The 26,229-nt window shown below is 27.7% G+C and overlaps 1 protein-coding gene across 6 annotated transcripts in view; it reads right to left on the bottom strand.

Annotated features, from left to right (window-relative positions):
- LOC112689539 (TLD domain-containing protein 2) overlaps positions 1-26,229 on the bottom strand; it is a 130,461-nt gene that overhangs the window by 75,411 nt on the left and 28,821 nt on the right. For 4 of the 6 annotated variants that reach the window (XM_025563294.1, XM_025563296.1, XM_025563299.1 and 1 more), the window contains exon 2: positions 8,225-8,755. The exons of 1 other annotated variant lie outside the window; for it this stretch is intronic. In XM_025563294.1, coding sequence (XP_025419079.1) covers positions 8,225-8,568 — 344 coding nt within the window. In that variant the 5' untranslated portion in view covers positions 8,569-8,755. Of the gene's footprint in view, positions 1-8,224; positions 8,756-26,229 lie in introns of those variants that run through there. One more of the 6 variants, XM_025563295.1, reaches the window with a different exon arrangement.

Below are 26,229 nucleotides of genomic sequence, written 5' to 3' on the forward strand. Positions count from 1 at the left end.
TTCATGGAAGCACGAGTATATAACCCTGATAAAATGATTGATTAACTAAACAATTTTGTAAATATTTATTTTATTTTTGAGCTAAAAAAGTTTAATTTATTAGGACAATTTACACAAATGTTAACAATAAATTGATAGTTAATTAAAAATACGTAATAAATTTAACAATAATTAATAATTTTACGAGTTAATTTATAAAATAGAAAACTAAAAAATGATATAATACTTGTAAACAATATATTTTGTGAATAAAAGGTTTGACAAAGTGTATAAAGTGTGTGATATTTTTTTTAAATAAATATAATTTACATTTATTTTGTACATTAATTGACATTATTGTTATGATAGGTAAATTTTACTGGAGTGTAGTGAGATCAACTATGCTATATGCTATATGGTTCAGAGTGTTGGGCGGTTGACAGGAGAATATAACAAAGTATGAGTGTTGCGGAAATAAGAATGCTTAGATGGGTGAGTGGAGTATCAAAAGAAAATAGAATAAAGAACGAATATGTGAGAGGTACTCGTAGTATCGGTGTAGTGTCGATAGTGGACAAGATGAGAGGAAATAGACTGAGGTGGTTTGGGTATATGATGAATCTAGAGGAAACAAATGCAGTAAGAGTTGTTATGAAAATGAACTTTGAAGGGAAATGAGGAAGAGGAAAAAAGATGATGGATATGATTGAGAATAATATGAAGGCCGTTGTGTGCGTAGGGGATGTAGAAAATCGAGACTATATGTGTTAACTACACATATTTTACTTGACAGGAAATTAGGATATCATATTTCAGTAAAATTGTTTTGAGTTAAAAAATGAACAATTTAATAGTAAAGGGTTTGAATTAAAATATTTAAAAATAAATAATTAAATAAAATGTTTATCAAATTAAATAAAAAAATAAAAAATGTATTTCAAACTCAAATTTAAATACAACATTTATTTATACTAGCCATAATTTTATAATATTTATGTTACACGTTTTTTTAAGTTATTAGCAAAATATGATTTATAAATAGGTAAAAAGGTAAATTTTGGATTCAGAGTTGTAAATAAACATCAAATTATATTCATTGTTAGTTTGATTACGTGTAGATTAAAAAAAAAAAAAAAAACGTTTTAAAGTTGATAAAATTTTATTTTTTCTTAAAATTCAAATCGAAATTCAACTAGGGTTTAAGTGATTAATCTTTTTTCATTTTGAAAACCTATAAGCTATAAATGTGAAATCTTACCTTGATTATACGTGTACAGCAGTATTTTCAGTTATACCAATTATAATCTAGATAGCCATGAGTTCATAGTTTGGTCTCGATATCATAATTATTTGGTTCGTAAAACATTAACTATTAAATTAACTATTAAATAGTTAAAGCATTGAGTATAATAAATTATATTTATTGTAATTTTATTTCATGTAACTCCGATGGGACATTATTTGATTGATGTCAATAGTTAATAGTGTAGTGTAGGTAATTATATAAGATATTATTTTAATTTTTAAAACGTGTCATAAAAATATTTTAATTTATAATACTTTAATCTCAATAATTATTTAAAGAAATACTGCGCACTTTAAATTTTTTAAGTGTTTGCCTAAAAATTAAATAAATCAAATAAATTAAAAAATAATACAAAAATTATTTCACAACACAAAAATATTCGGAGATCATACATATTAAAAGAATAATTTAATATTCCAATAATAACTTTTTTATCTGAAATGGAATATGAACTGTAAACATTAAATTGTAAAATTTGTTAACGACATTTAAAATATAAGATATTATTATAAGAATTGAATTTTAAACAATTATTTTTGTGAAGTTTTAAAACCGTACAATTTGCTGCATTTATGGCTAAATTGTCATCTAAATCTAAAAATAATATTACTATAATGTTTGACACATATTCAAAAGTTCTTAATAAAATAATTTATTTGTATCAATATTTATATATAATATCTGGCTTATGCAGTTTATATATTTAATATTGGATCAAAGAAAAAATTCACTAGTTACGTATTATGGCTTTATGGCCTTCAAATTCATTAGTGCTTGAATTACTTTTCATTAATATTATTATGATTTTATACATTAGCTAAAATAAATCCATTGGTTTACATAAATATTTAAGTTTAAATAAATAATTTTGTTCATTGTGAGTGCTCGGAATACACACAGTTACCGTGAGATATTTACTGTTGTACGATATTAATTAGTGTAAATTAATTAAAATGCGGTCCTTGTTGTTTAAAAGAGTCCTTAATGACTTTATAAAGTGAAAAGAGTCATCTCTAAATGAACCACTACAATCTACAGTAATAAAAAGTATTAAAATATGTAATAAAATATACTTTTACTTATTTGAGTGTAAATCAAATCTAATACCCATAACAATGCAACACATAATCAAAATTATTACATAAAATAAAAACGCAATGTGAAAAGAAAAAAATTACAGTTTTCGATTCGTTGAAAATAATGTATATAAATTACTCTAGTTACATATGTAATTAATATTCTATTGGCTATTTATTTGTAATTAAACTGCGTTATTCAAATACAGTAATAATAAATAAATTATAACAATAAAAATAATATTATTATTAATTATATAATTAAATAATTTACGTCAACCTATAGTTTTGAAAATTAATACTTGTTTTTAAAGCTAATACGCCAGTAATTTAAACATATAATATATTTGTTTGCAAACAGTTAAGGCAGAAATTAAATTATATATTGTAGTTACTTTACACAACAATGAAAAACGAAAAGGAAACAGAAAATGTAAAATAAATTTAACGTAATTTTAAATACCTTTAAAATCCCATAAAATAACTCATCTACCCTTTAAAAGGATCAAAGAATCAAGTTAGTCTGAGGATACTGTCGGACACGATTACAACGAGCAACTTGCGAGGGGCCGACCGGTGTCTTGGATTTATTCCAAAACGTATACGCCCAGGCTATACATTATATATACCTACACATTTTCAGTGCTAAGTTTTATACGCGGTTTAAGAGAAGAAAAACTATTTGTCTCATTTAATGTCCGCCCCAAAAACACACAGGCTCCACATTTTACCATGAATATTTGTTATGTATTTAATAATAAATTACAGTGTATGAATATTCCAACGAAACGTGTAACGAAATATTTTACATTTACGTTATTGCGTACATCGCTACATAATATTGTTGCAACAAACACACAATATTCTTGAAATTATTTTTTAAAAAAAATCGAATAAGATTTTAATTAACTCTGTAATACTATAATCTGATGATAAAATTTAACTTATTGTCAATATTTCTGCGGATCGTCATAATACTAATGCTGTAATGTTAATATATTATTTAAAATTTAAACATTTTATTCAATCATATTTAATATGATAATAATTATTTTATTTATTTTATCTTTCTATAGTATAACATAAAATATACGGAAAATAATTTGAAAAATTTACACTTGAATGTTTATTGTTATTGTCATATTTGTAATTTTTTATTTTAAATACACGTGTATACCTAATAAATTTCAGTAAGTCAATATATTAATAATTACCAATATAATACTATAGATAAAATTATTATTATCTACAGAGGTAAAGTTTGTAACAAAAAATAGTTTATTTTTATTTTTAAATTCCGATAGAAAACAACGTGAAATAAAGCTTTGATTTGATTTCGTACATAGTAGGATATACACAATTGCTATTAACTATTCGAACTATTTTATACTTAAATTAGGAATTGAAATAATGAAACATAACTATTAAAATGTATTAGCATAATAACTTCCGCATTATTAAATGGGCCCAGTATAATATTTTGATGATGATTGTTGTTAAATATTACGTATATTAATAAGTTATTTGTAATAACGTAATTTAGTGATAACGCAAAATGTTATAAATCGTTGTATACTTGTAGTATTTTGTACTCATCAATTTCACAACAAAATTTCAAACATTAAATCTGTATGAATTTATAAATTTTGTGGTTCACCCTGTAATAGAAAGGATTAAAACGAAGGGATCATATATATATATATATATATATATGTATTGTATGATTATCGTTCAAATATTCAGGGTTAAATTTGACGATTTTGTTTTTAACAATCGCATGATTACTATCAATAATCGTATTGTATCGCATCTATTCGTTTAATATTTCCTGTTGCGCCAAATATGATAAGATTTCAAGGGAAAACGAACAAAACTTCCGGTTTCTGACAGAAGTATAGTTGTTTACGAATAAAATTCAGGAGTTTATATATATTATATATGTATTCTTTAAATAAATTAGATTTAAAGAACTTGAATTAAAAATATACCTATATTAAATAAGTTAAACATTTCCGTATACTAATACCTACATATTTTATCCATTTAGAGTGACCTCCAAAATGTCACATAAACCAAATCGCAACGATGTCAAGAAATACTATCACGTATCTACCTATGTCTGTATACATTTTAATATATTTAAACTGTTTTCATTATGGTTCACTCGGTGTAATAATAAATTGTATTTAAAGGTATTTTATACCCCATCCGAATGCATATAAATTAACATATAAAGATAAAAATAAACTTAAGTTTAAATTTAAAACAATGATATTTTGTGTAAGATTAACCGATTAAATTATAAGTTATAGTGCCTATGAAGATTTCATATTTTAATTAATTGGCAAAACAAGGTTTTATTATTGTAAATATTTAAATGTAATTTGGTACGTACTGTCAAGTATTTATTTTAGTCCTAATTCATCCGTTAAGTAATAATATATAATCCTTATCAATGAACTGCACACAAAAAATACACAAGATATACAAGAGTCAAAACAATAAATGATACCTTTAATTGAATTTTTGCTTTTGTCAGAAACAAACATTTTTTTATATTACAATATAGTAGCCTAGTTACAGACGCATGAACGTAAACAATAGTATTCAAATTTAATAAATGATGTTTTGAATAAGTTTTATGAAATAGTAATGAAACTTTTACAATAAAACAATAGTGAAATATTTAATCAAAAAATATTTCAAAGTCATAATAATTTATATACATTTGAGCCAAAGCTCTTAGCGCAATAAAAAAATACTACAATAATGTTTCTGTGAAAGTCCACAATACCTTCGCAAATAAATAAAACCAAATCATTTGAAGAGAAGGACAACTAGTTATAACGATTATTATTCTCAACTAAATTGATAAGAAAGATTGTAGTTGGACAGAGAGTAGTTGATTTTGCTAACCCATACACGCACAAATATGAAAGAGCACACATGGTATGTTAACAACAGTATATATTATTTTCTAGTGTACCTGTTTTCGTTTATCACAGGACCAGATTGAAATCGTGTTTAACCACTGAAATACGGAAATTATAAATAATTATAAGTATTGAAATATTTACTAATAAATATTAATTTATACATAATATACAAGTGTAAGAGAATTGCAATCCAAAAATAATTAAAAAATAATAATAATTGTATACTGATCATGAACAAAATATTATTATCTTTGATTAAAACCTAGTTTTTGTGGTTTTATAATCTAAAGAAGGGAATACCATCAATAGACCATTAAAATGATGCGTTATATAGTCATATTATTTGTATGAATTAGAAAAACTAATTTGTATAATTACCATATAAAATGTATTATTATATATTGTAACTTATAATTAAGGTATTTTACATCATAAATTAATGTTACATTTTATATTAAAATTGACATTTGAGTATTATGTCCAATTTGTGATCTAATTACATAATGAATATAACTTTGAAAGTAGTTTGATTCTATCATAAAAAAAATATTTTCTAAAAAAAGACAATCTTCGTGAAATCAATACAATTTCGTTTTTATATATTTTAAAACTAACACAAAATCAAAAGTTAATTGAATAAAAATGATTGTGATTTATGAAAACTAAAAAGGTCATTTATAGTTGAATATTCGATTGTTATCAACGATGTATTGGATAATAAAACTATTATAATAATGTAATTTAGATAGCTGTTTAAAGTTTAAATTAAATAAAATTGAGGGAAAATCAAAAATATGATTGAAGTAAAATTAAATAACTTTTTTTAATTAATATGGTATTTTGTAAGTTTTTTGTAGACTTTATTTGTTATAATAACTCAAAACTACATTACGTAAATACAGGCAGGGCTTTATATCATACATAAAAATTAATAAAATAATATACGTTTTTATAATGATCTAATAATAATACCAAACTATTCAGTGGGATCAAAAGAACAGATTTGTCTATGGGTCATAACACCTTAAATAGAATGTGGAATCTAGAAGGGCGCGACTGTAAAATGTTAGCATCGTAAACGTTCATTCTAAATCGTCATTTTGATATACAAAGATAAACACAGCTCTATAGGTTGAAGGCTGCATATATCCTAACAGTCCAATAAATATATAGGTCAAGGATTTAAGGATCAAAAAAATCTACAAAATAATAGTTTCAGTGAAAAAATAAAATAAATAGTGATAACAATATTTTGTGCTTCAATAATTTTGAAAATAATTGACTTTCCATCATAGACAATTACAAATGAACTGTATTTTAAATTTGTATATGAAATCAATTTAAATGCGATCCTACAAAAAAAATGTATTCAATAAAAATATTTTTTAACTTTGAAAAGAATAATTATAACAACATATAAAATCAATCAGAAAATGTGTTTAATTTAAACGTGATAGTATATTATAAAAGCGAAGATCATTTTTCCAATCTTATGATATACAAAAAGTAAATTCGCTTTATTAATATTTCTATTTTATAAACAATTGGTAACAAAATTATTTAAAAATAACTAGAATTAAAATTACAAAAATTAGAATATTGCAATGGTTTTCACTGTTAGATACAAAAATCAACCAAGAATATAAAATATTAGAAATATCATCACCTATTTTATAAGAACCCGTTATTATTTTAATATATATATTTAGATCAGTTTTAAATATATATATATAATATATAGTTTTAGGTTATTTTGATTATTGATGATTTATTTTATTTTCTTATTTTTAAGTGTAGTATAAAATCTATTTAATTTTACAAAATAAGAATGTAGGCTAAAATTGACCAATACAACATGAAATATTAAAATACTATTGTAGACGTTCTAGTGTAGGAAAATTTGGTGTAATCTAATTTGGAATATTGCTAAAGAAAAATGTAATAGAGTTGAATAGAGTTATACCCAATAATTGTATTAAATATTAAAACTATATCATAAAAATAAATTATCTTTTTAATTTTCAATTTTCAGAAATTGGATGTAATCAAATATTTTATTTTTCAATATACATTTATAAAACACTTTTTAAAATGCAACAACAGTTCATAATTTTACTCATAATGATGATTAGGTACGCTCGATTAAATATATCGACAAAAATAAATTATAAGAAATTAAGAACTTGATATTAACGATTCACAAGTAAAAATAACATTTCATGTTAGCCTATTACATTGTGAACATATATTTTAACTATGGTAACATTTATAATTCATAATTTTTACTCATGTAATATTACAGCAACTGGACAATTATCCATTTTCAAATAATGCTGTAAATTATCATAGATAATGTTAATTTCATCCAAGCCATTATATTTGCCTATTCCATAATCAACTGTTATATCATTGTTCTTCTCAGATGGTTTGCATATTTGCAGTATTTTATGCGCTCAAGACTCACTATTTTCAACGAAATGACCATACGTTTGTAATGAAATGCAAATCACGATAAAAGATAATGTAATTCGGTGTATAATATAGGCAGTGTACATCGTCGATATCGTTATTTCCGATATCGTTATTTATCAAGAGAAACGAACGAAACAATTTTGACAGTTTTTCCAGATCAGAAAAAGACGAATAAAAATTTTCTAAATAAATTTTCCACCATTATATTTCACATTAAGTTATTGCAATATCAATAACTTGTTTACGAAACTACACGCTAGACTACCGTGTTACATTGCGCACCGATAAAGAACGTTCGTTTACGATAAATATCAAATATTATCCTGGCGCGCCTTATGAATAAGTCTACCTAATAATAACCCGATGACAACTATTACCATATTATGTTAATTTTAACGTATGGGTCCACGTTCCATATGTGTAGTTTTTAAAGCGATAAGTGTGTTGCTATTTACCGAGCCCAAGATTCGTGCGAGAAGATATTCCACCAGTTGTTTCTTTTGGACTTGTAAAAACTGGACTCTAGCGGATCTAACTGTTCGACGTCGGGAATGGGTGAGAGCACGGACACGCTTTTCCTGCGCTTCTTGTCCAGCTTACCCATTTGCCATGACTTCCTGCGGTTCCTGCGCTTGTCATCCGGCGGCAACATCGGGGGCTTTCCACCATCCCCGCCGTCCGCCACCTCGACAGTCTCCGGCAATATGGTCAACCTACCGTTCCATTTACTCTTCGGCGAGTCGTCCACGTTATTGTTGGTGGACGCGGCCGTGGCCGACGATATATAAAGATCTTCCATTTGATATGAACACACACGCACGAAGATAACACGCGGCTAACACACACGGGATCACGGCGCGCTGGCGCGTCCGAACGATGTTGGCATAACTGTGAAAATACTCCGAATTATATTCGCCGAGAATCGTGTATACAATATTTTCTGGTCTAAATAAAGTATTGAAAACCGAAAAAAGCTGCACTTGAATCTACAAACAAAAAACCGATACAATTAACATAAAAATAAGTAACATATTCCTGGTGTTTTATATGCATGTATAATAATTAATATAACAACTGCAGTGGTGGTGCGATAAATCATAGTTCATTGATTGTACAAAAAAAAAAAAAAAAATGTAAAAAAAAATCAAAATAACTCCGTTACTAATTACTATCTTTTTTTCATATCTTTCGGTCATATCCTCGTACGAATAAACAAAAAAGTACACCGGGCTTAAATCGAAAAAAATAAATATAGGTACCTTTAACATGTTGATAATTAGATATTTTAATAAAAATATGATTTTTTTTTTTCATTTTTCATATTAAATAAAAATTTGTACGTAGCAATGTTTTTCATACACATTTAAATTGAAGCATTAATAATGCATAATAATATTAATGTGCGTACACACGAACTGTATTGATTACATATATACATAAAAACGCGTCGATCACTCGATTGATTATCACCATACTTCGTAATATTTTTATTAACCTTATTTAATTCCTATTATCCATTGTAATATCGAAATTTTAACAGAAAATGTTATAAATGTATTATATGTTACTCTAATATATACATATTTTACAAAAAAAGAGAGTGAGAGAGAGTCAGTATTTCATAGTAGTATAATAATATATGTAATGTTTAATAGTTTAGATGCATGCAATCATACTTGACAAGTCATCCAATGTAATGAGGAAGCGTCTGATTACATTTATTTTTATATCATTGTATCAACTAATCACACTGTACTATCAAAATATTTGGGTAGAATACACTAATACTTGAGTACGGTTTCGCAGATTATAAGGGCGCGCAATATCTAACGCCTCATAGATTACTATCGGTATCTGTTGATATCTTAATTACTAATTTTAGGAATACATCACGTCACCAATTTAAAGATTAACATATTAAATAACCAGATGGTTACTGGTTAAACTTAATCGTTTGGTCAGCGCATAAGAGCTCATCGAAACCGAACATAAAAAAATTAAAATATGGCATTTTAATATCTAGCGCAGAAAAAAAATGGTTATAACAATTCACTATAATATTTATTTATCGCTGATTTTAAAAACAATATTTTTTATCGTTGTCTCAATAACTTTACCTTGAATTATAATAAACAAGTTTAATAATTTTTTTTCAAACTTATACGATATTCGTATACGACATATTATACGTCTAAGTTATATTTAAATATAATACTATAATATATGTTGCCATTAATTTATTTAGTATCGTAATACTAATTTAATATTATTATAACAAGATATTTCGTATAACTTTGATACTGTTTAATAACATAGCTATCATAGGGAAAAGTGGGGCAGTACCCCGAGGCTCTAAACCCAGAGGGTCTTGGAATCCTTGGATAATTCTAAGACTACACTTCCTTAAAATAATTGAAAATATTGATAAATATAAATTATGCGTAGTTATTCTATTTACGATCGGTATAAAAGTAGAATAATAATTCAGGCAATGTGCAATATATAGTCGTAAATTTAAATTTTTTTTTACTTTGTATATTTATTAATTATTTTCGTTCATCGTTTCATAGTAAGTATTCGTATTTGAAAGAAAGATATAACATATTTATTTAAAATTTTCCTATAAAGATATTATTAGTTAGATGATCTAGTTTATTTACTGCACCAGAACCTTTTCCTATCCAACTATGCCACTAATACCGTGTTATGTTTGTATAAATACCTATATGCCGTCCATAGAGCTTCTCGTAAGTATTATAATACGATTTCAACCAGCAAGATGTAAATTATGGCCATATGTTTAAGGTCTATACAACCATAACGTAGTTTTTATTATTTTATAGCATTACGTCATAATGACTAGCTGCGTATAACTCACTGTATGTACTTGTATATTTAATTATTTCGGTTTAAATCTATTATTTACTTGACTACCCATTGGTGTTCTAATTTTGAAAACGGACAGTAATCCTTGCTATTGGCTGATTCTCGTTATGTATATGCTTGTAAATATATAAACGTCAGACACATATAGTCATGTCCAGGAAATCCTTTAGTGACCCCACTATTCTCCCCCGATTCCAATAATTCCATCCCTTCTATTCACCCGCCTCGCTGTATAATGAATATATCTCAACAAATCGTCTTCTGCGTGTTGAAAAATCGTCTTTGCTCTCAAACGATAAATGTTTTCTTCCTTTTGTCCGCTTTGTTTTTGTTTTTATTTTATTTACTTTTTCTTTTCTCACTTCAACAAGATTGATCGCTTTTAAGTCGTTCTTGCAGCCTACTTGGCGGCAGCCTTACCGGCAGCTCGTGTCTGCATTTTTTTGATGAATGAGCGTTGAAAATTGGAAACCGCGTACATTATTGGCGCTCAAGCTCCGAAACATATTTTTCACCAGTGATAAAATTTGTTTAAAAAAAAAACACTAACAGATGGATGATTTTCACATTTAAAACAGAAAAACAATAAATCGCCAAGAAAAAGTAAAAAAATCATTATTGTAGTGTAATTTAAATCACGTCAATTATTAATGTGTATTATTTTTATTTTCAAAGATCATTAGAGAAAAATTTAATGATATAAAATAAATAATTAAGTAAATAAAAATGAATAACAATTCAATGGTATAAAATCTACAATAAGAAATAATATCAATTAACATTTTTGCGAAAACAATTAAATATAAAATAATAAACACTGTGCAAAAAATATTAGCAATTCCAATATTTTAATTAATCGAAAATTGCATCCATAATATTTGTGTTTCACACCAAATCTTATTTAAATTTCTAATTTTTGTTATTTAAAACAGCTCATACATACCCAGTAAAAACTATTTTGCCTAATAATACAAATTATTATTTGTAGACATTCTGACACTACATACGTGTACAGTGTATATGTATAACCTAACTTATGGTAACAATGTACACAGTTAGTCGTGTATCAAATTCAGGTTATTCATGGTTGTATCCAAAACCCACCAGATCCTACCCACATATTTGAAGGTTAAAGTATGTAATAAATATTCTGGACATCTGTTTGATACGTGTGCTTCAATTTAAAGTTTAATAAAGTATTCAAAATTACGCCATTGAGAACAATAAATTCGATTATAACAAACACATGGTTGTTTGTCATAATACTCTCATTAAATAATTACTGAATATATATAATTGTCATAGCCAGTCAATAAATCTTAAGTATAATATTCATATATTCATATATTCAAAAAATTAATTTGTGTAAAGATTATTAATTAATTAGTTATATATAATATATAATATTTAAACTCTTTTTATTATTCTTTAAAGGAAAAAAAGTGATTTAAAAAACTAAGTCTGAAGAAAGCTAATATTACCATATTATCACAAGGTTCTGACAAAATTAAGTATGAAATATTTTACTCTGTTTCAATAAATGAATTCTTATTTTCACAGCACTCATTTAAATAATTTGTCACGCAAAACACTTAATACACCATTGTAACATAATTTACATTATCCGAAACATTTTAAGTAAGCAGAAACTATATAATAATTTGAAAAATAAAATAGAAGCTCTTCTTCAAAGTATCTACCAAGGTCATTCAAATATTAATATTAATTATTTTTTACAACTCATAGTTAAAACTTTTTTCGTTTAAAAGAAACGGCTCAGCAAATCTGTCGTTTTCTTGGAGCATATCTGATAAACTTTTATACAGTCAATATAACACATGGTTTTTAATAAATTTAAAATATTTTAATTTGTACTATGTAAAAACAATTACTAATGTTTTGATAAAATATCTTTTTGGAGGGCCATATCGTTGTTTTAAAAATATCAATTATAAAATTATTAAAGTATTGTACTCAAATAATTTTCAATAAATATTATAATATATTCATAAAATAATTTAAAGGGGTCTCATAAAGTAAATATTTTACAAAATATAAATTCTACGAAAACTTTATTGTTAGGGAATGAAGTGAACACATAGTTAAATATATATATATATATATATATATATATATGTATTATTATAATATTATATTTCTATTATGTATTATATGTTATATTTTTTAGGTTGGATATAGTTATTTAAGGAACTGTTAACGGCATAATAATAAATCGTAACGCATAATAAAACGAATAAACCATACGGGAAAACTATAAAAATCCGATACAACGGTCGATTACGTCCAATCTTACACAGGACGAATACGATAATGATGTACCCATGGACACGTTGGCCTTTTCCATCAGATCATAGGCAGTGCGCAGTGTGGGACATCGCATGTGTATGTGTCGGTTTGCCGGTGGTGATAAAAATAGGCTGTCGACCTGTATCCCGCTTTACGGCGTGACAGAGTGGCGTGGACCTAATTAATATATATTGCGTATCTCTAATCGATTACCACTGCGACGCAAATAACGTGAGCCACGTCCTTCTGGTCCTTCCATCGTTCACGTCCAAAGGTTTCAACTGCGGTTTCATTGATTTCGGCAAGAACAACACACAACGTCATAGGCTGAGACAAGCCTGATAGTAGTAACTCTAACTTATATAATATATCGTACACACCCTAAATTGAACATTTGTTACTCTCGCAAGTTTTCACCTAGAGAGAATCATATCGAGTCATCAACAGAAGTAGTCAGACTTGTATAATATAAAATCACGTTGTCAATATTAAAATGCGATTTGCTAAAATTAGCCTTTGGTCATGTAATTGAATCATCGTTATATTGATTCAACATCCATAGCGTTTCCCAAAAGAGCATATTTCATATTTAAAATCAAAGGCCAATCGGTAATCGTTTGGCTTTGATATTATATCCATGTAAGCATTTTAACGTACTGCGTTCAACATTCGTATACTTTTATCATATCTCAAAAAAATTATTTAAATAAACACTTTATGTATATATATATTTTTTTTTTTTTGCTAAAAGAAAGTGTTCTATACTTGTCAGATTTTATATCGGTGTGAAGTGTTAAAAAATATTTTAAATAATCCTTACTGCGACATTATAATTATAACAAATGGCGATAGTGTATATATTACTAATATATATATATATATACTAACACAATGTTCAGTGTACACGTCCGACGTATTCCCCTAGTAAAAGTTTGTGTTGAACGCGAAATAAAAAATCATACGGTTATTAATTGGCACAGTGTAAATATTGGCATGTGTATTATATGCTCGCATGTCACGATTCGATATTGGAGATTTAGTTTCTCCCGAGGTGAAATTGTGTTAAACGAACACTGAAATGAAATTCACACTCAATGACTGAGGTGAAGAGAGGCTAGTAGCTTTTATTCAACTTAGGGGTGGAACCCTTTTGTGAAAGTTTTAATGTCTCTAATGGGTTAGTGCTTTTCTACTAAGTTTTCCACAAAGCTGAATGTGTATATGAAAATCGATACATACGAATCTGAAGTGGAGTGGGGGTTGGAGAGGGTTGAATTAACAAGCACAAAAAGAAATTTCCAAAGTTCACTAAAAGCCTTGACACATGAGCTCTTATATTGGAAAGAGGCCGATTAATCTGCACATTTGACAAGGTCAATAGAATCATGATTGGTCTCTATAACGTGTATAAAAAAAAACAGTTGACAAAAAAAATTATAATAAAAAAAACTTAAATAAAAGCTGTATAATACTAATAAAAATATGGAAAATAATCATTTAAAAGTAATATCTATAAACAGATAAATCCGTTTCTAAAAATTAAATATGATATGTATATAGTATGTTGGTTCGCTGACCACGGAGATAACATCAGATATTCAACTGGGCCACTGTATTACCATGTGTCTAATTATCTCAGGCTAGACTATTGCCACTTACAAAGCGGCTTATAACATAACAAGTTTGTATACCCAAGAGTCCATTCAGATCTTGAAACTATTTTTTTAGTAACACTACTATTTTCAATCTGTCCTTTTCTTTTTTCTTCAGTCCTACATGCACATTCATAATATAATAATATGTGTATCTAACCTTTGTAAATATTGAACGTCTATAGTAAATTAATTATAGACCGAATAGAATATATGTTAATTATAAATACAATATGAAAAGAAAAACTAATACTTCCTTTAATATATTTTATTATAATAATATCACATATCAAATCGTAAGTTTATTGCACTAAATATCTATTTATAAATATATATTTATCAATAGAACCTTTTTGTTAACCAAAAATATTTTACGGAAAAAATCTGAATTATTTTTTCAAAAATAAACTATTATATTTATATTATCCACTGTATGTATTACCAATAATTACACTACATTATTTTACCCTTTGAGGCGTTATTCTAAAAAAAAAATAAATAAATAAAAATTATAAAAAATACTTTTTTCGGGGTCATGTCCAATTAATGGATTAATTTAGCAACATTTATTGACGATATTTGTTGTTTTTCGCAATCCATTGGCCGCCCGGAATGATCCATTTTAAATTATGTAAATTTTATTTTTGTTCACCCATAAAACCGGAAAATACGATTTCATGCTGCTTAATAGAACGCTATTTTCAGTATGACTACATAAATGCTCATAAACTCGATCCTCGTTACAGTTGACATTATTAATATTAAGTTATACGTTTTCATTCAACTGGCCGTTATGGACCGTTAATTTAATTAAAAGAGATAATAATAATAATAATAATAAAAATAATAGTAATAAAAACCATGTTACATAGTCGTATTTTAAACGTAGATTTTTCTATCAGTCTTTAACCCACCATGTTCAAAATATGAATAATATAATCTATCCGAAAGCGTGTCGTATATGAAACCACGTCATCGCCTAACTACCAAAGTACGAATCAGAAATTCACTCACATATAAATAGGTAATAATAATAATAAAAACTGGTTGTTTTGATAAAGCCCTACAGGTTGAACGTTCACAAACATTACGTCAAAGTCACACACTAGCACACACAGGTAAGGCATATATAATATAAATATATTATACGTTATTAAATCGTATACACACTGAGCAAATCGCATTATTAAATCATCAGTATATAAGTATAATAGAACATTACTACTACCAAGGCAACATGTATAGGTATTATGGTCACTATAACCGATTAACTTCTCTTGATAAAAGGATGTCGGGGTTTATATTAATATTATAATCACACAGTACGTATTTGTACATTACAGTGTGTACCACACCTGAGTACAAAAAATGGAAAATACTTAAGTTGATAAACATAACTTACGGGACCGCAAATATTGTAATGCCCTAACGTGCGTACGTGTTATCTATCAAACTTATCAAACATATTTCTTCTTCTTATTCGAATATGCGGCTACTAAAACCGTCCCGTCAAACACAACTATTTCTGACGGACTCTCGTACCCTTCATTAAGATCCTTCATCTTGATAAGGCACTTACATCTTTTTTATCAGATATTTTCATCCCAGTGGTCTCTTCGCTACTGGATAATTTTATATTACTAAGTGTAGCAAAGGATTTTGATTACGCCAACCATATTCAGCCCACTTTAGTATTTTATTTTTTATCATCTCTAGTATATTCGGTTCATAAGTAATTCTACCTCATTAATTGTTCTTATCCTCCACTCATTGCTATTATACTACTTCACTGGACCATAAATCTTTTTTAAATTTTTCGAAAATTTTACTATTATAATATACATACAAATATGCAAAACAAATCAGATAATTAACCGTATAACATACCGTTAGATATGTATATAAATAGCTTCAACTATAAAGTCACAGGAAATTTGCACGCAAAATATCAATATATTGTATGGATTTTGCTGATGAATGCCCACGTATGAAAATCTAAAGAAATCAAACATATTTTTTCAAAAAACAAGCCAAAACTAATCTAGTGTAACCTTAAACATCTCATACTATTAATTTTTTTTAAGCTTTACCTCTTTTTATCCTCCAACGCAGTGAACTTTTATATCGAACGGAAATAAGGAAAATATAGAATTAACTTTAGATAAAAACATTGTCTGCTCAAAAATTTGATTTTCGAATTCCTACATTATAAAGATTCGTTGACTACGAAGAATCATGCGTATTCGACTACGATTCTAAACGAGCCCAGGTAGTGTAATTTTTAAAGGCAAAGCACGAGCGCGCACGCAGAGAAGAATAATACATTTTATGCGCTGCGGGTATAAATATTTTCGCTCCATCGATTTATCAAAATATTGTTCGTTTTGATTCACAACGCGTGCGCGTCTATTACACATAACAGTAACGATTGTCATTGTTCAAAACGTATCCGCGAGTACCTATCCTAACCTTCGCGGTTATTGTGATGGTCATATTATTACCGTATAGGACGTTATGTGTAGATAAGACACATTTTACTCATTGTTAACGGTTCGAAGTATATTTGTTTACAACACATAGAATGGAATAATATAAAAGAACTAAGTGCCGTATATAACAACTTATCGATAGGCACCTAGTTAAAATGTTCAAAGCACAATATTTTATAATAATAATAAAAAAAATGTAGAAAAAAAAACAATATTATTATTGACAATAAGAGTATTGTCTCGAGCGTTTAAGCCCCTAAAATATGTTATGTTTTACTGAAATCATAGAACACAGAATATCTTCTCGTACACAAGAACTCTTGTAACGTCTTTTATGGACAATAATAAAAATAACAATAATAATATCCGAGTGTAAAAAAGCCGACTGTGCATCATATACATGTGTAAGGTTGTGCACACCACGCACCTCTCGATAACATCATGGAATACCTATCGTGTATTAGCCATCGACTGAGTTTCTATATTACCTCGTATAAACGCATTCCGATTTTGTTTAGAATTAATTTTACCATTACACGCGATTACTACGTCGTACTATTTGATTGCGGTAACCTATCGTGTGAATATTTTGTCAACACATGAATAGGGTATTCAATTAGTACAGATTTTCATCACGCTAAACACTCTGTATGCATAATATGTTATACATTATGTAATACTGCTAAAGCTTGCCACGATGAACTCCATATAGAGAATAATATATCATCATAATATAATACACATATAAATATATACGTATAATACATATTATTATTATAAAGGTACATATAACCACCCGAAAACTTGAACGATCCGTCGTGTTAACGCACACCCAACGTCCTCTCGTCGCGGTAATCGAGATTGCATAAACAACAATGTACAGAGTGGTACAATAATATATCATAGAGATCTGCCACTGTCATTATTAAACAAAGAAGTATGTGTGTATGTATGTTTATACGGTAGTAGGCAAGTGTATTTGTATATATATATATATATAGATCACCGTGTTCGCGCAAGTATAAGCCACTTGTTACGCAAACGTAATATTCTTTACGGTCCCTTCGCCCCCCCCCCCCCATATCATTCAGGTGGCCGCTTCACCTAACCTCGGCGAAGTATACTAAAAATAAAGTTACATCTTGTCTAGCATCGCCACTACACATAACCAATATAGTATGTACGTATATACGGTAGGTATAATGTACAGTGGCACGCAGCATATTATTCACCTTTATATATTTTACAATAAGGGCATGCGTATTAGCACACACGCGTCCCGTCGAATAATTTTACTTATAAGCTATAAGAATCCATCATACATTATTATCCGACAATGTAGCTCGAACAATACACTTGAAGTTTATAACCAGCTACCGCGTCAGCATGTAGATTTAAAGGAAAACTTACGGGTCCTATTTGTATTCATATGGACCGTAATTAATGATATACACACGTATACGGCGTGTACGTGGGACAATAATTGATAATAATATTCTAACGCGTCGACGTCGGTGTAATACAATCAATCTTCTACGTTCATACGTTTCATTCGTTCGCATATTTATTTTCTACAAACGCACCGCGTGCACACGACAATATATATGCACGAGTAACTTAATTATTGTACATTATGCCATGAGATTTAACGTGACAGGACCGGTATCGATTGTACACGCGTGTGATGAAATTGTATAAGACGTAAATAGAATAGAGTAAAAATATTGGCGAAACGCATACGCAGTTGAATCGTAAGGGTTCTCGCGTGCGTTAATTATATGGTGCACTTTGAGGTGTAAAATATAGTATGTTCATGATATGGACGAGGAATAACTAGTAAAACAAGAAGGAAAATATATATATAATTAGATTAAGGGGTAGTGCACACATAAATAAAAGATTCGTTGCACGTCTTCGGTTAGGATCTAGACCTAATAATATATTATTTCACTTGTTGCCACCGGCTTATTAACAGTAATTGGTTTTGTAATCTTGTTTAGTGTTTTTAATTCTACAGTGAAAGTAGGCGACATTAACGCCCAAAAGTGCAAATTCAAAAGGAACAGGTGAAATGAGAGACAAACAAATTTTTCCTTTTTTTTTTTTTATTATACAGGAAGATAATTTTATAAAACGTATTAATAAATAACTTTATTGTGATACTACGCAATTCTCCCCGGGAAAGGATTATCTCATCTCTTCCTTATGGGCATATACGATTGGTAATATTATAGTGATCAATAATAATCATATATTAATTTTATGTAATATTTGAAAAAAGAGACGCAACCTAAAATAAATGTAGTAAAAAGTGTATAACTGTTATCATATTGTGGAATCTGTACCGAGAGAAAAACTGATTATACTGATTTATATATTCTATGACACCATAAAGATAATATTTATCATGTAGTGAGTCACAACTTGTGACAAAACACCATTCGCGACGAACAAATGTATTATAAAATCTATATATAAAATCTATATATGTATTATAAATCCTATACACAATGCAAACGATAGTAACTTCAATATGACACCCATTTAATATACTCATTTTGCTCATTTTTTTATTTTAATTTTAAGCAACTCACTCACACACACAATGCTCTAGAAATTTACATAGCCCACCCTACAGTAACCAAAGTAATTATGAGGAGGTTCCGCGATACTATGAAATTTAGTTAAAGGTAGACAAAAGCCGCATAATAATTAATGATGAGCCCATTTCTAACAAATTGGTAAACATCTTTAAAAGTCTCAACTACAAAATAAAACTTGCAATTAAATACATGTTAAGGTGTATGAAACTTTTTAAGCACTTTACTTAGTAACAAAATTGTATTTTGAGACCAATTTATGGACTAAAAAAAACAGAAGTAACTTGATATTTTCAAACTTTGTTCTTATAAATTTATAACATATAAGAATATATTTTGTAAAATAAATTCATTTTAAAAAACGGAAGTTTCTTTTTCGAAGAGTAATTCAATAAAAAAACGAGTACGTACTTTCAAGATTTTCATAAAAATTTAATTTTGAAATTTCTAGATACACAAAATGGTATATTTGCGATTTCTACGCAATTTTTTTTTTTTATGTTCTATGATACAATTCACATTTTTATCAAATAATAGTTTTATAAAAAAAAAACACATCTTTTAAAACCAACGATTTTCTTATTCTTTACAGAATCTAAAACCCAACGTATCAAATAAAAAGTTAAATCTTTTTAAGTTAAATCTTTTTATAATAGTTTTACAGTATGCCAAGTTTAAATACATTTTTCGAACACAGATAACACATTTCAATACTCAATATCAAACATTTTAAGCGTTTTATCAACAAAAAAGTAATAGGTGACCATTACTAAATAAATAAATGCAAAATTTACTTTTATGTTTATAATAAAATATATGTCTTACCTGTACATAATTTAGAGATTTTTAACATAATATATGATATAATTATAGAAAAATAAAAGTCAACTCATATATGCTTCTGTATAACAAGTTCGGAATGACAATTAGAGTATAAAAACCACAAAACCATACATATTCATTTAATGAAAACATCTGTACACAGTCACTAGTCATTAAAAAGTTAAATTCTACAATATTAGTCACAGACATCGTTGTATAAACAGTGCAGTGCAGTATTCTTATTCAAAGTTATACGTGCATACATTTAAACGTTCGGTCCCTAATAAATGTACCAGTCGCCGCCGTCTCTTCAAGAGTTTAATCAAGTATATTAAACATTATTCTATTGTTTTATAATTTTAAGAATGGCTCAGAGTAAATAATTGGTGAATTAAAGTAAAAATGTTAAATATTTATAGTTAATCTAAGGCTGACGAAATTTTAATGCGAGTAAAGTATGTATATTATATTCCCGCGTCCATAACACCAATGTCACCTTCACGAATACTACAAAATTAACGAGCTCAAAAATTATCCTGTAAAACATTTTTCACTGTATTATTATCATTGCATTAGAATATCAATATGTATATTGATTAAATATTGATATATCATCTAATTGATCCATTTGAGAACACAAAATATTAAAACTTCGAACTTTATAATACCCCAAGAACGATATTAATTTTATTTTTAAATCCAATGTCAATATTTGATTATAATATGGGCTTTTAAAATTAATTCATAAAACATTGGTTAGAATTATAAAGTCTTAAAAAATATTACAACAAAATAATTAATAATTGATTAATATACCTCAATAATAATATTTTTTTAAAAGATCATTTGTCTTACAATTATTCTACCGATATAGCCAAGCACGTATATAAACTTTTCTTTCGCCTGTTAAACGGGTTCAATAGTATAAAATAAATGTCGAACATTTTCACTCCGAGTGTTCGTGTTCACAAAAAATTGTAAAACAAAATGTGTACATGTACTAACATATACTACGATAAACCTGCTGCTTGACGTGGCTGCATTTTGGGCGTTCGTGCTATCATGTGCGCGGGTTCCGGTGAACCCTGGTATATAATAAATGGTACTAATTTTCAGTCATGTGATGATGCGGTATAAAACAAAAAACATGCGTGCACGAGCAGCGATAACGGCCAATAGATTTCGATGGCTAAAAGTCGATACGAATAGTAGTGGTGGTGGTGGTGGTGGTGGTGGTGGTAGTGGTGGTGTGTTGACGATAAAACCAAAATTGGATTGTTCCACCGGTGCCAGGAGAATGATTTTATGTTACGTCCACCACCGCGGTGGCGGTCGATCTCTACACTACCATCGTCCCTGCGCAATACGCCCCGCGGCCTTTTAGCGCGATCGTATTGCGAAACCAATAAAAACCGACTCGCTGCCGCCGCCGGACCCTGGATCAGTGAGGTAGCAGGATCAGGACGAAATGAAATACCGCTGCCGCTGCTGCTGCTACTATTATATACGGTTTTTTGTACGGTACATATTACAAATATATATCTGTGTATCGTAATATGACACGTTTAAATACAAGGCGTTAGAAATTTTCCAGTTTAATTTTTTTAAATTATTGCATAACTTTAATATGTGTTACAACATTTTAGTTCAATTTAATTTTGTAATTTAATTATTGTTTCCATTTTTTTTTTTTTATGAAATCATTACAATAATCACGCTCGTAAACCACTTGAGTTACTCAGTACTAAACTTGATCCAAGTCAATATTTTAGACTTCCAAGTGCCTGTCAATTACCGTTATTAACTTAAAATAAATAGGCCATTTTCTCGTTGAATATTAAACAAATAAACGTATTATGTTATATGTACAAATTATACGCATTTGCAATGCGATGCAATAGGGAAGTAGCCGCAGCAGCGATGTCGCTTGACGTGCGCACGGAAATGCTCGTGTCCTGTTAATATTGCGTCGCGCGGGGAACCGCCGACCGAGTTATTTGGGCCCGGTCACGTGGAGCTTATAAAATAACCTACACGCAGTTTACAAAATACTGCACTTGCGATACAACACAAAATAGACTAATTCTGGTCAACGGTCATCCGTAGAAATTGTTTCGATTCGATAAATGTGGCTTCAAAATGTAATAACTTAAACTATTAATCTCATAATCAGAATATTGCGTAAACAAAATGTTAATGCTAAAACAAAGATGTCGAAATTAAATCCATGGACTATTACTGGTACATACTAAATAATAAATACTAAATACCAACGGTTTTTTTTTTTTTCATAATTATAAATATTAAAAATACGAGATATAGTCGGGGTGAACAGATGACTGATATAGAATGATATTATTCTCATAAATGTGAAATTAATTTACCATCAACTAAAAATAACTAATATTACTGTAGAATTAAAATTTTTCGAAATTAAACGTTCCAACGATTTTATAATTTTATCGTGATTTTCTGACTTTTCTTCGAAAATAAATAATAACTTTTGAAAAATGTTGTATTCAATGTTAAAACTAAAAGTACAAAAATTAAAAGTTTGGAGAATTTTTAACTGCAACTTTCTATTAGAAACAATCCCTCATTTGATAACGATCGGAGGAGTTATATGCGGTCGAAATCGTAGAGAAAGAAAAATATCACATATTGATGGTAAAACCAATGTACATTCCTAGATTCACTCGGAATGTAAGCTAAATAAAAAAATTTGAAAATCGTGTATGTAATCCAATAAATTCTATAATCCAATATATTCATCTCGATGCGTTATCCAATTCAACCGTGTAACCAGAAAAAGTGTGGGGTACATCAATTGGCTTATTAACCAACAACATATTACGAGTATTGCGTTATATCCGTCCACAAAACTAATTTTGTAACGTTACACGTGGTCGTTTCGAGAAAACAACGGACGAAATAATATTTATCATTTATGCAGTTTAAATATTATACAATACCAGCGTGTTTTATGAACATCGGCTTTTTAGATGCGAATACATCGAATAAAACGCTTATTAGATATTATTTTATTGTGATGATACAGCCGGTCAAATAATAGATTTTATTCGGCAATAACCGCAATCAAATATTTTTTTAAAAAATAATATGTAATTTGTTAAATGAAATTTTTTCGATAATAAATACCCATCTTTGAGTGAGAAATCATTTGATCGTGAAAATTTACCTAATCGAATTTACAGCATAAATATATTTATAACAAATATATGCGACGGGAAATCGTTGCAAAGAGCACAAAATCATTTATTCGTGTTTATTAAAATATTTCATACATTTTTTAAGAAATTACTGTGTTGTTAATATAAAAGTCTTATATCCTATAATTTTTTAATAGGACACATGTACATTTGAGTTTGTTTTTTTTAATTATTTTAATTCGTTAAATGATCGTTCACTTTTTACAAAAACACAGAAACTTCTGAAAGTTTTAAATTGCACTTATAAAAACACATAACGACATAAATCTCCGAGTTGTTACATTATATAGATGAGGCGACATTTGTCCAGGCGTGTTTTAAACAAATTTCAAAAGTACTGACCATTATTTTGAACATTGGACTATTTGTAGGTATGAAAAAAAGAAACATACAGATTTATATTTTTCTCGACCCACCAAACAAGTGACAGGAATCGATGCTGACAGGAAGACCCGAGTTTAGAATGTCCCACGGGAATAAAAAGTCTCTGAATTAGGTCGTTCACGCAATAACTTTACTATTTTTTCCTGGATAATTTTTCCCCTTAAAATTCCATCGAACGACATATTTCTTCCACACTCATGTCAATGATATAATATAATTTATCTGTAGACTTCAAATCGAAATAATATGTTAAAAATGTACGTCTATACTCTTTAACTTTTCTATTATAAGCTACTTAATACAAAAATAACAAAAAATACAATAAATCATACGAAACATGACGTTTATGACATAATATTGTAATTATTATAATTAATAATAACATATAACTTAGAAAAAATACGTAATGATTTATTTTGTAAATCATTTTTATCAAATATCATAGGAAATCATACTACCATTTTAATTTATACACAATTATTTTAGTTTCACTTTATTTTTTAATTAAATCATAATTTCATAAAACACCATAGTTTATAAAATTTAAATGAATAAAAATGTTTCGGACTTGAAAAAGTAATGAAAATATTTTAATTGAAAAACATTAAAAAGTAAAATTTTTATTTTTATTGTCAAAACTAACAATTAAAAACATTCAATTATTCGGTGCTTGTATCCAAGTAAAAACTATGTACATAGTTGTCCAACCATTGTATAATATAAGATACAAACAATCTGACAACAGAATATTTGGCGTAACATTATCTTCTGAATTTAATTCTTATTTAATTTAACTAGTATTATTTCTTAAATTGATACCAATATACTTGCAGTGTTTTTATTAAATACAGAACAGTTATATATAACACCGACACTCGTACTGGCATTCAAACAATACTTTATTGTGTGTGTCTAAGGGCTAGTGGAGACATCACTCGTCTTTTGAGAAAACAGAACACGATTTGACCATTAAATTGTTGTTTTTTTAAAGTCCTAATATATATATGCGTGTGTGTGTGTATGTGTGTGTTTTGCTTTTAGAACTCGTCACCTTGACTATTATGTGTTTGGGATTCGTGATGCGACCAGGAAGACTTAGAAAAGAGAATACGCTCGTGAATTTTTAATATTCTAGTGAAGAAGCTACAAATATTTATGTACGCTAATATATCCGAAACAGAATGAGTATTGAATTCCAATGTTTTTTTAACCTAGTAACCATAAAATAAATATAAACCCATATACTAATATGAGTGATTATTTCAACAATAACAGAAACAATTCAATTTAATTTTATCAGTACCTACTACTGAGTTTTAATATCATTATTCATTTTTAAATGAATTTGAAATAATAACAACATAAATGATAATAATATTATTAATTAGAAAAATAAAATTTTAGATATCTTGCATTAAAATGTTGATACATTTTATTTGATATCATTTATTACAACATATTTATATTGTAAATAAAAATATAAAAAAAAACACCATTGTTATTTATATAAATTGCCATAGTTATAATTTTATACAAACTTAGATCATATAATTAACTATTTACACAAAATAAAACAATTGTTTTAAAGAAGTAGCTCGTATAGTTGCTAAATTGTATTAATACGAAATGTATAAAAAATAATTATAAGTTGTTCATAAAGTTGTTTTTCATATCAAAACACTATTAAATTAAATGATTTAAATATTAAATAATTTGTTATCTAAAAATATAACATTCAATAACATTGAAAATATTCTAATAAAGTTCATCGTGCTGGATTTCATTCTAATAAAATATAGTTTATTTGTATAAACAAATTCTCTTGTAAATGCAATATAAAAATGGTTAAATTAATTGAGTAACAATTTATATTGATCGTATTCAATTTTATTTTATTTTGATTATTTTGACTAAAAAAAATGTATTTCCTATTATATTTGAGTTTTAAAATATTACATCCTTGTAAGATATCTTGTATTTAAAAAATATTAATTTTAAAAAATATAAAAATTAAACAATAATCATCTACATTGATTAAAATATACATTTACACAAGCTATTTAGTGAGTATTACAATAATTAATTCCAGC

Source organism: Sipha flava, unplaced genomic scaffold, assembly GCF_003268045.1.
Source record: "Sipha flava isolate LNK unplaced genomic scaffold, YSA_version1 44_pilon_pilon, whole genome shotgun sequence".
NCBI classification, from domain to species: domain Eukaryota; kingdom Metazoa; phylum Arthropoda; class Insecta; order Hemiptera; family Aphididae; genus Sipha; species Sipha flava.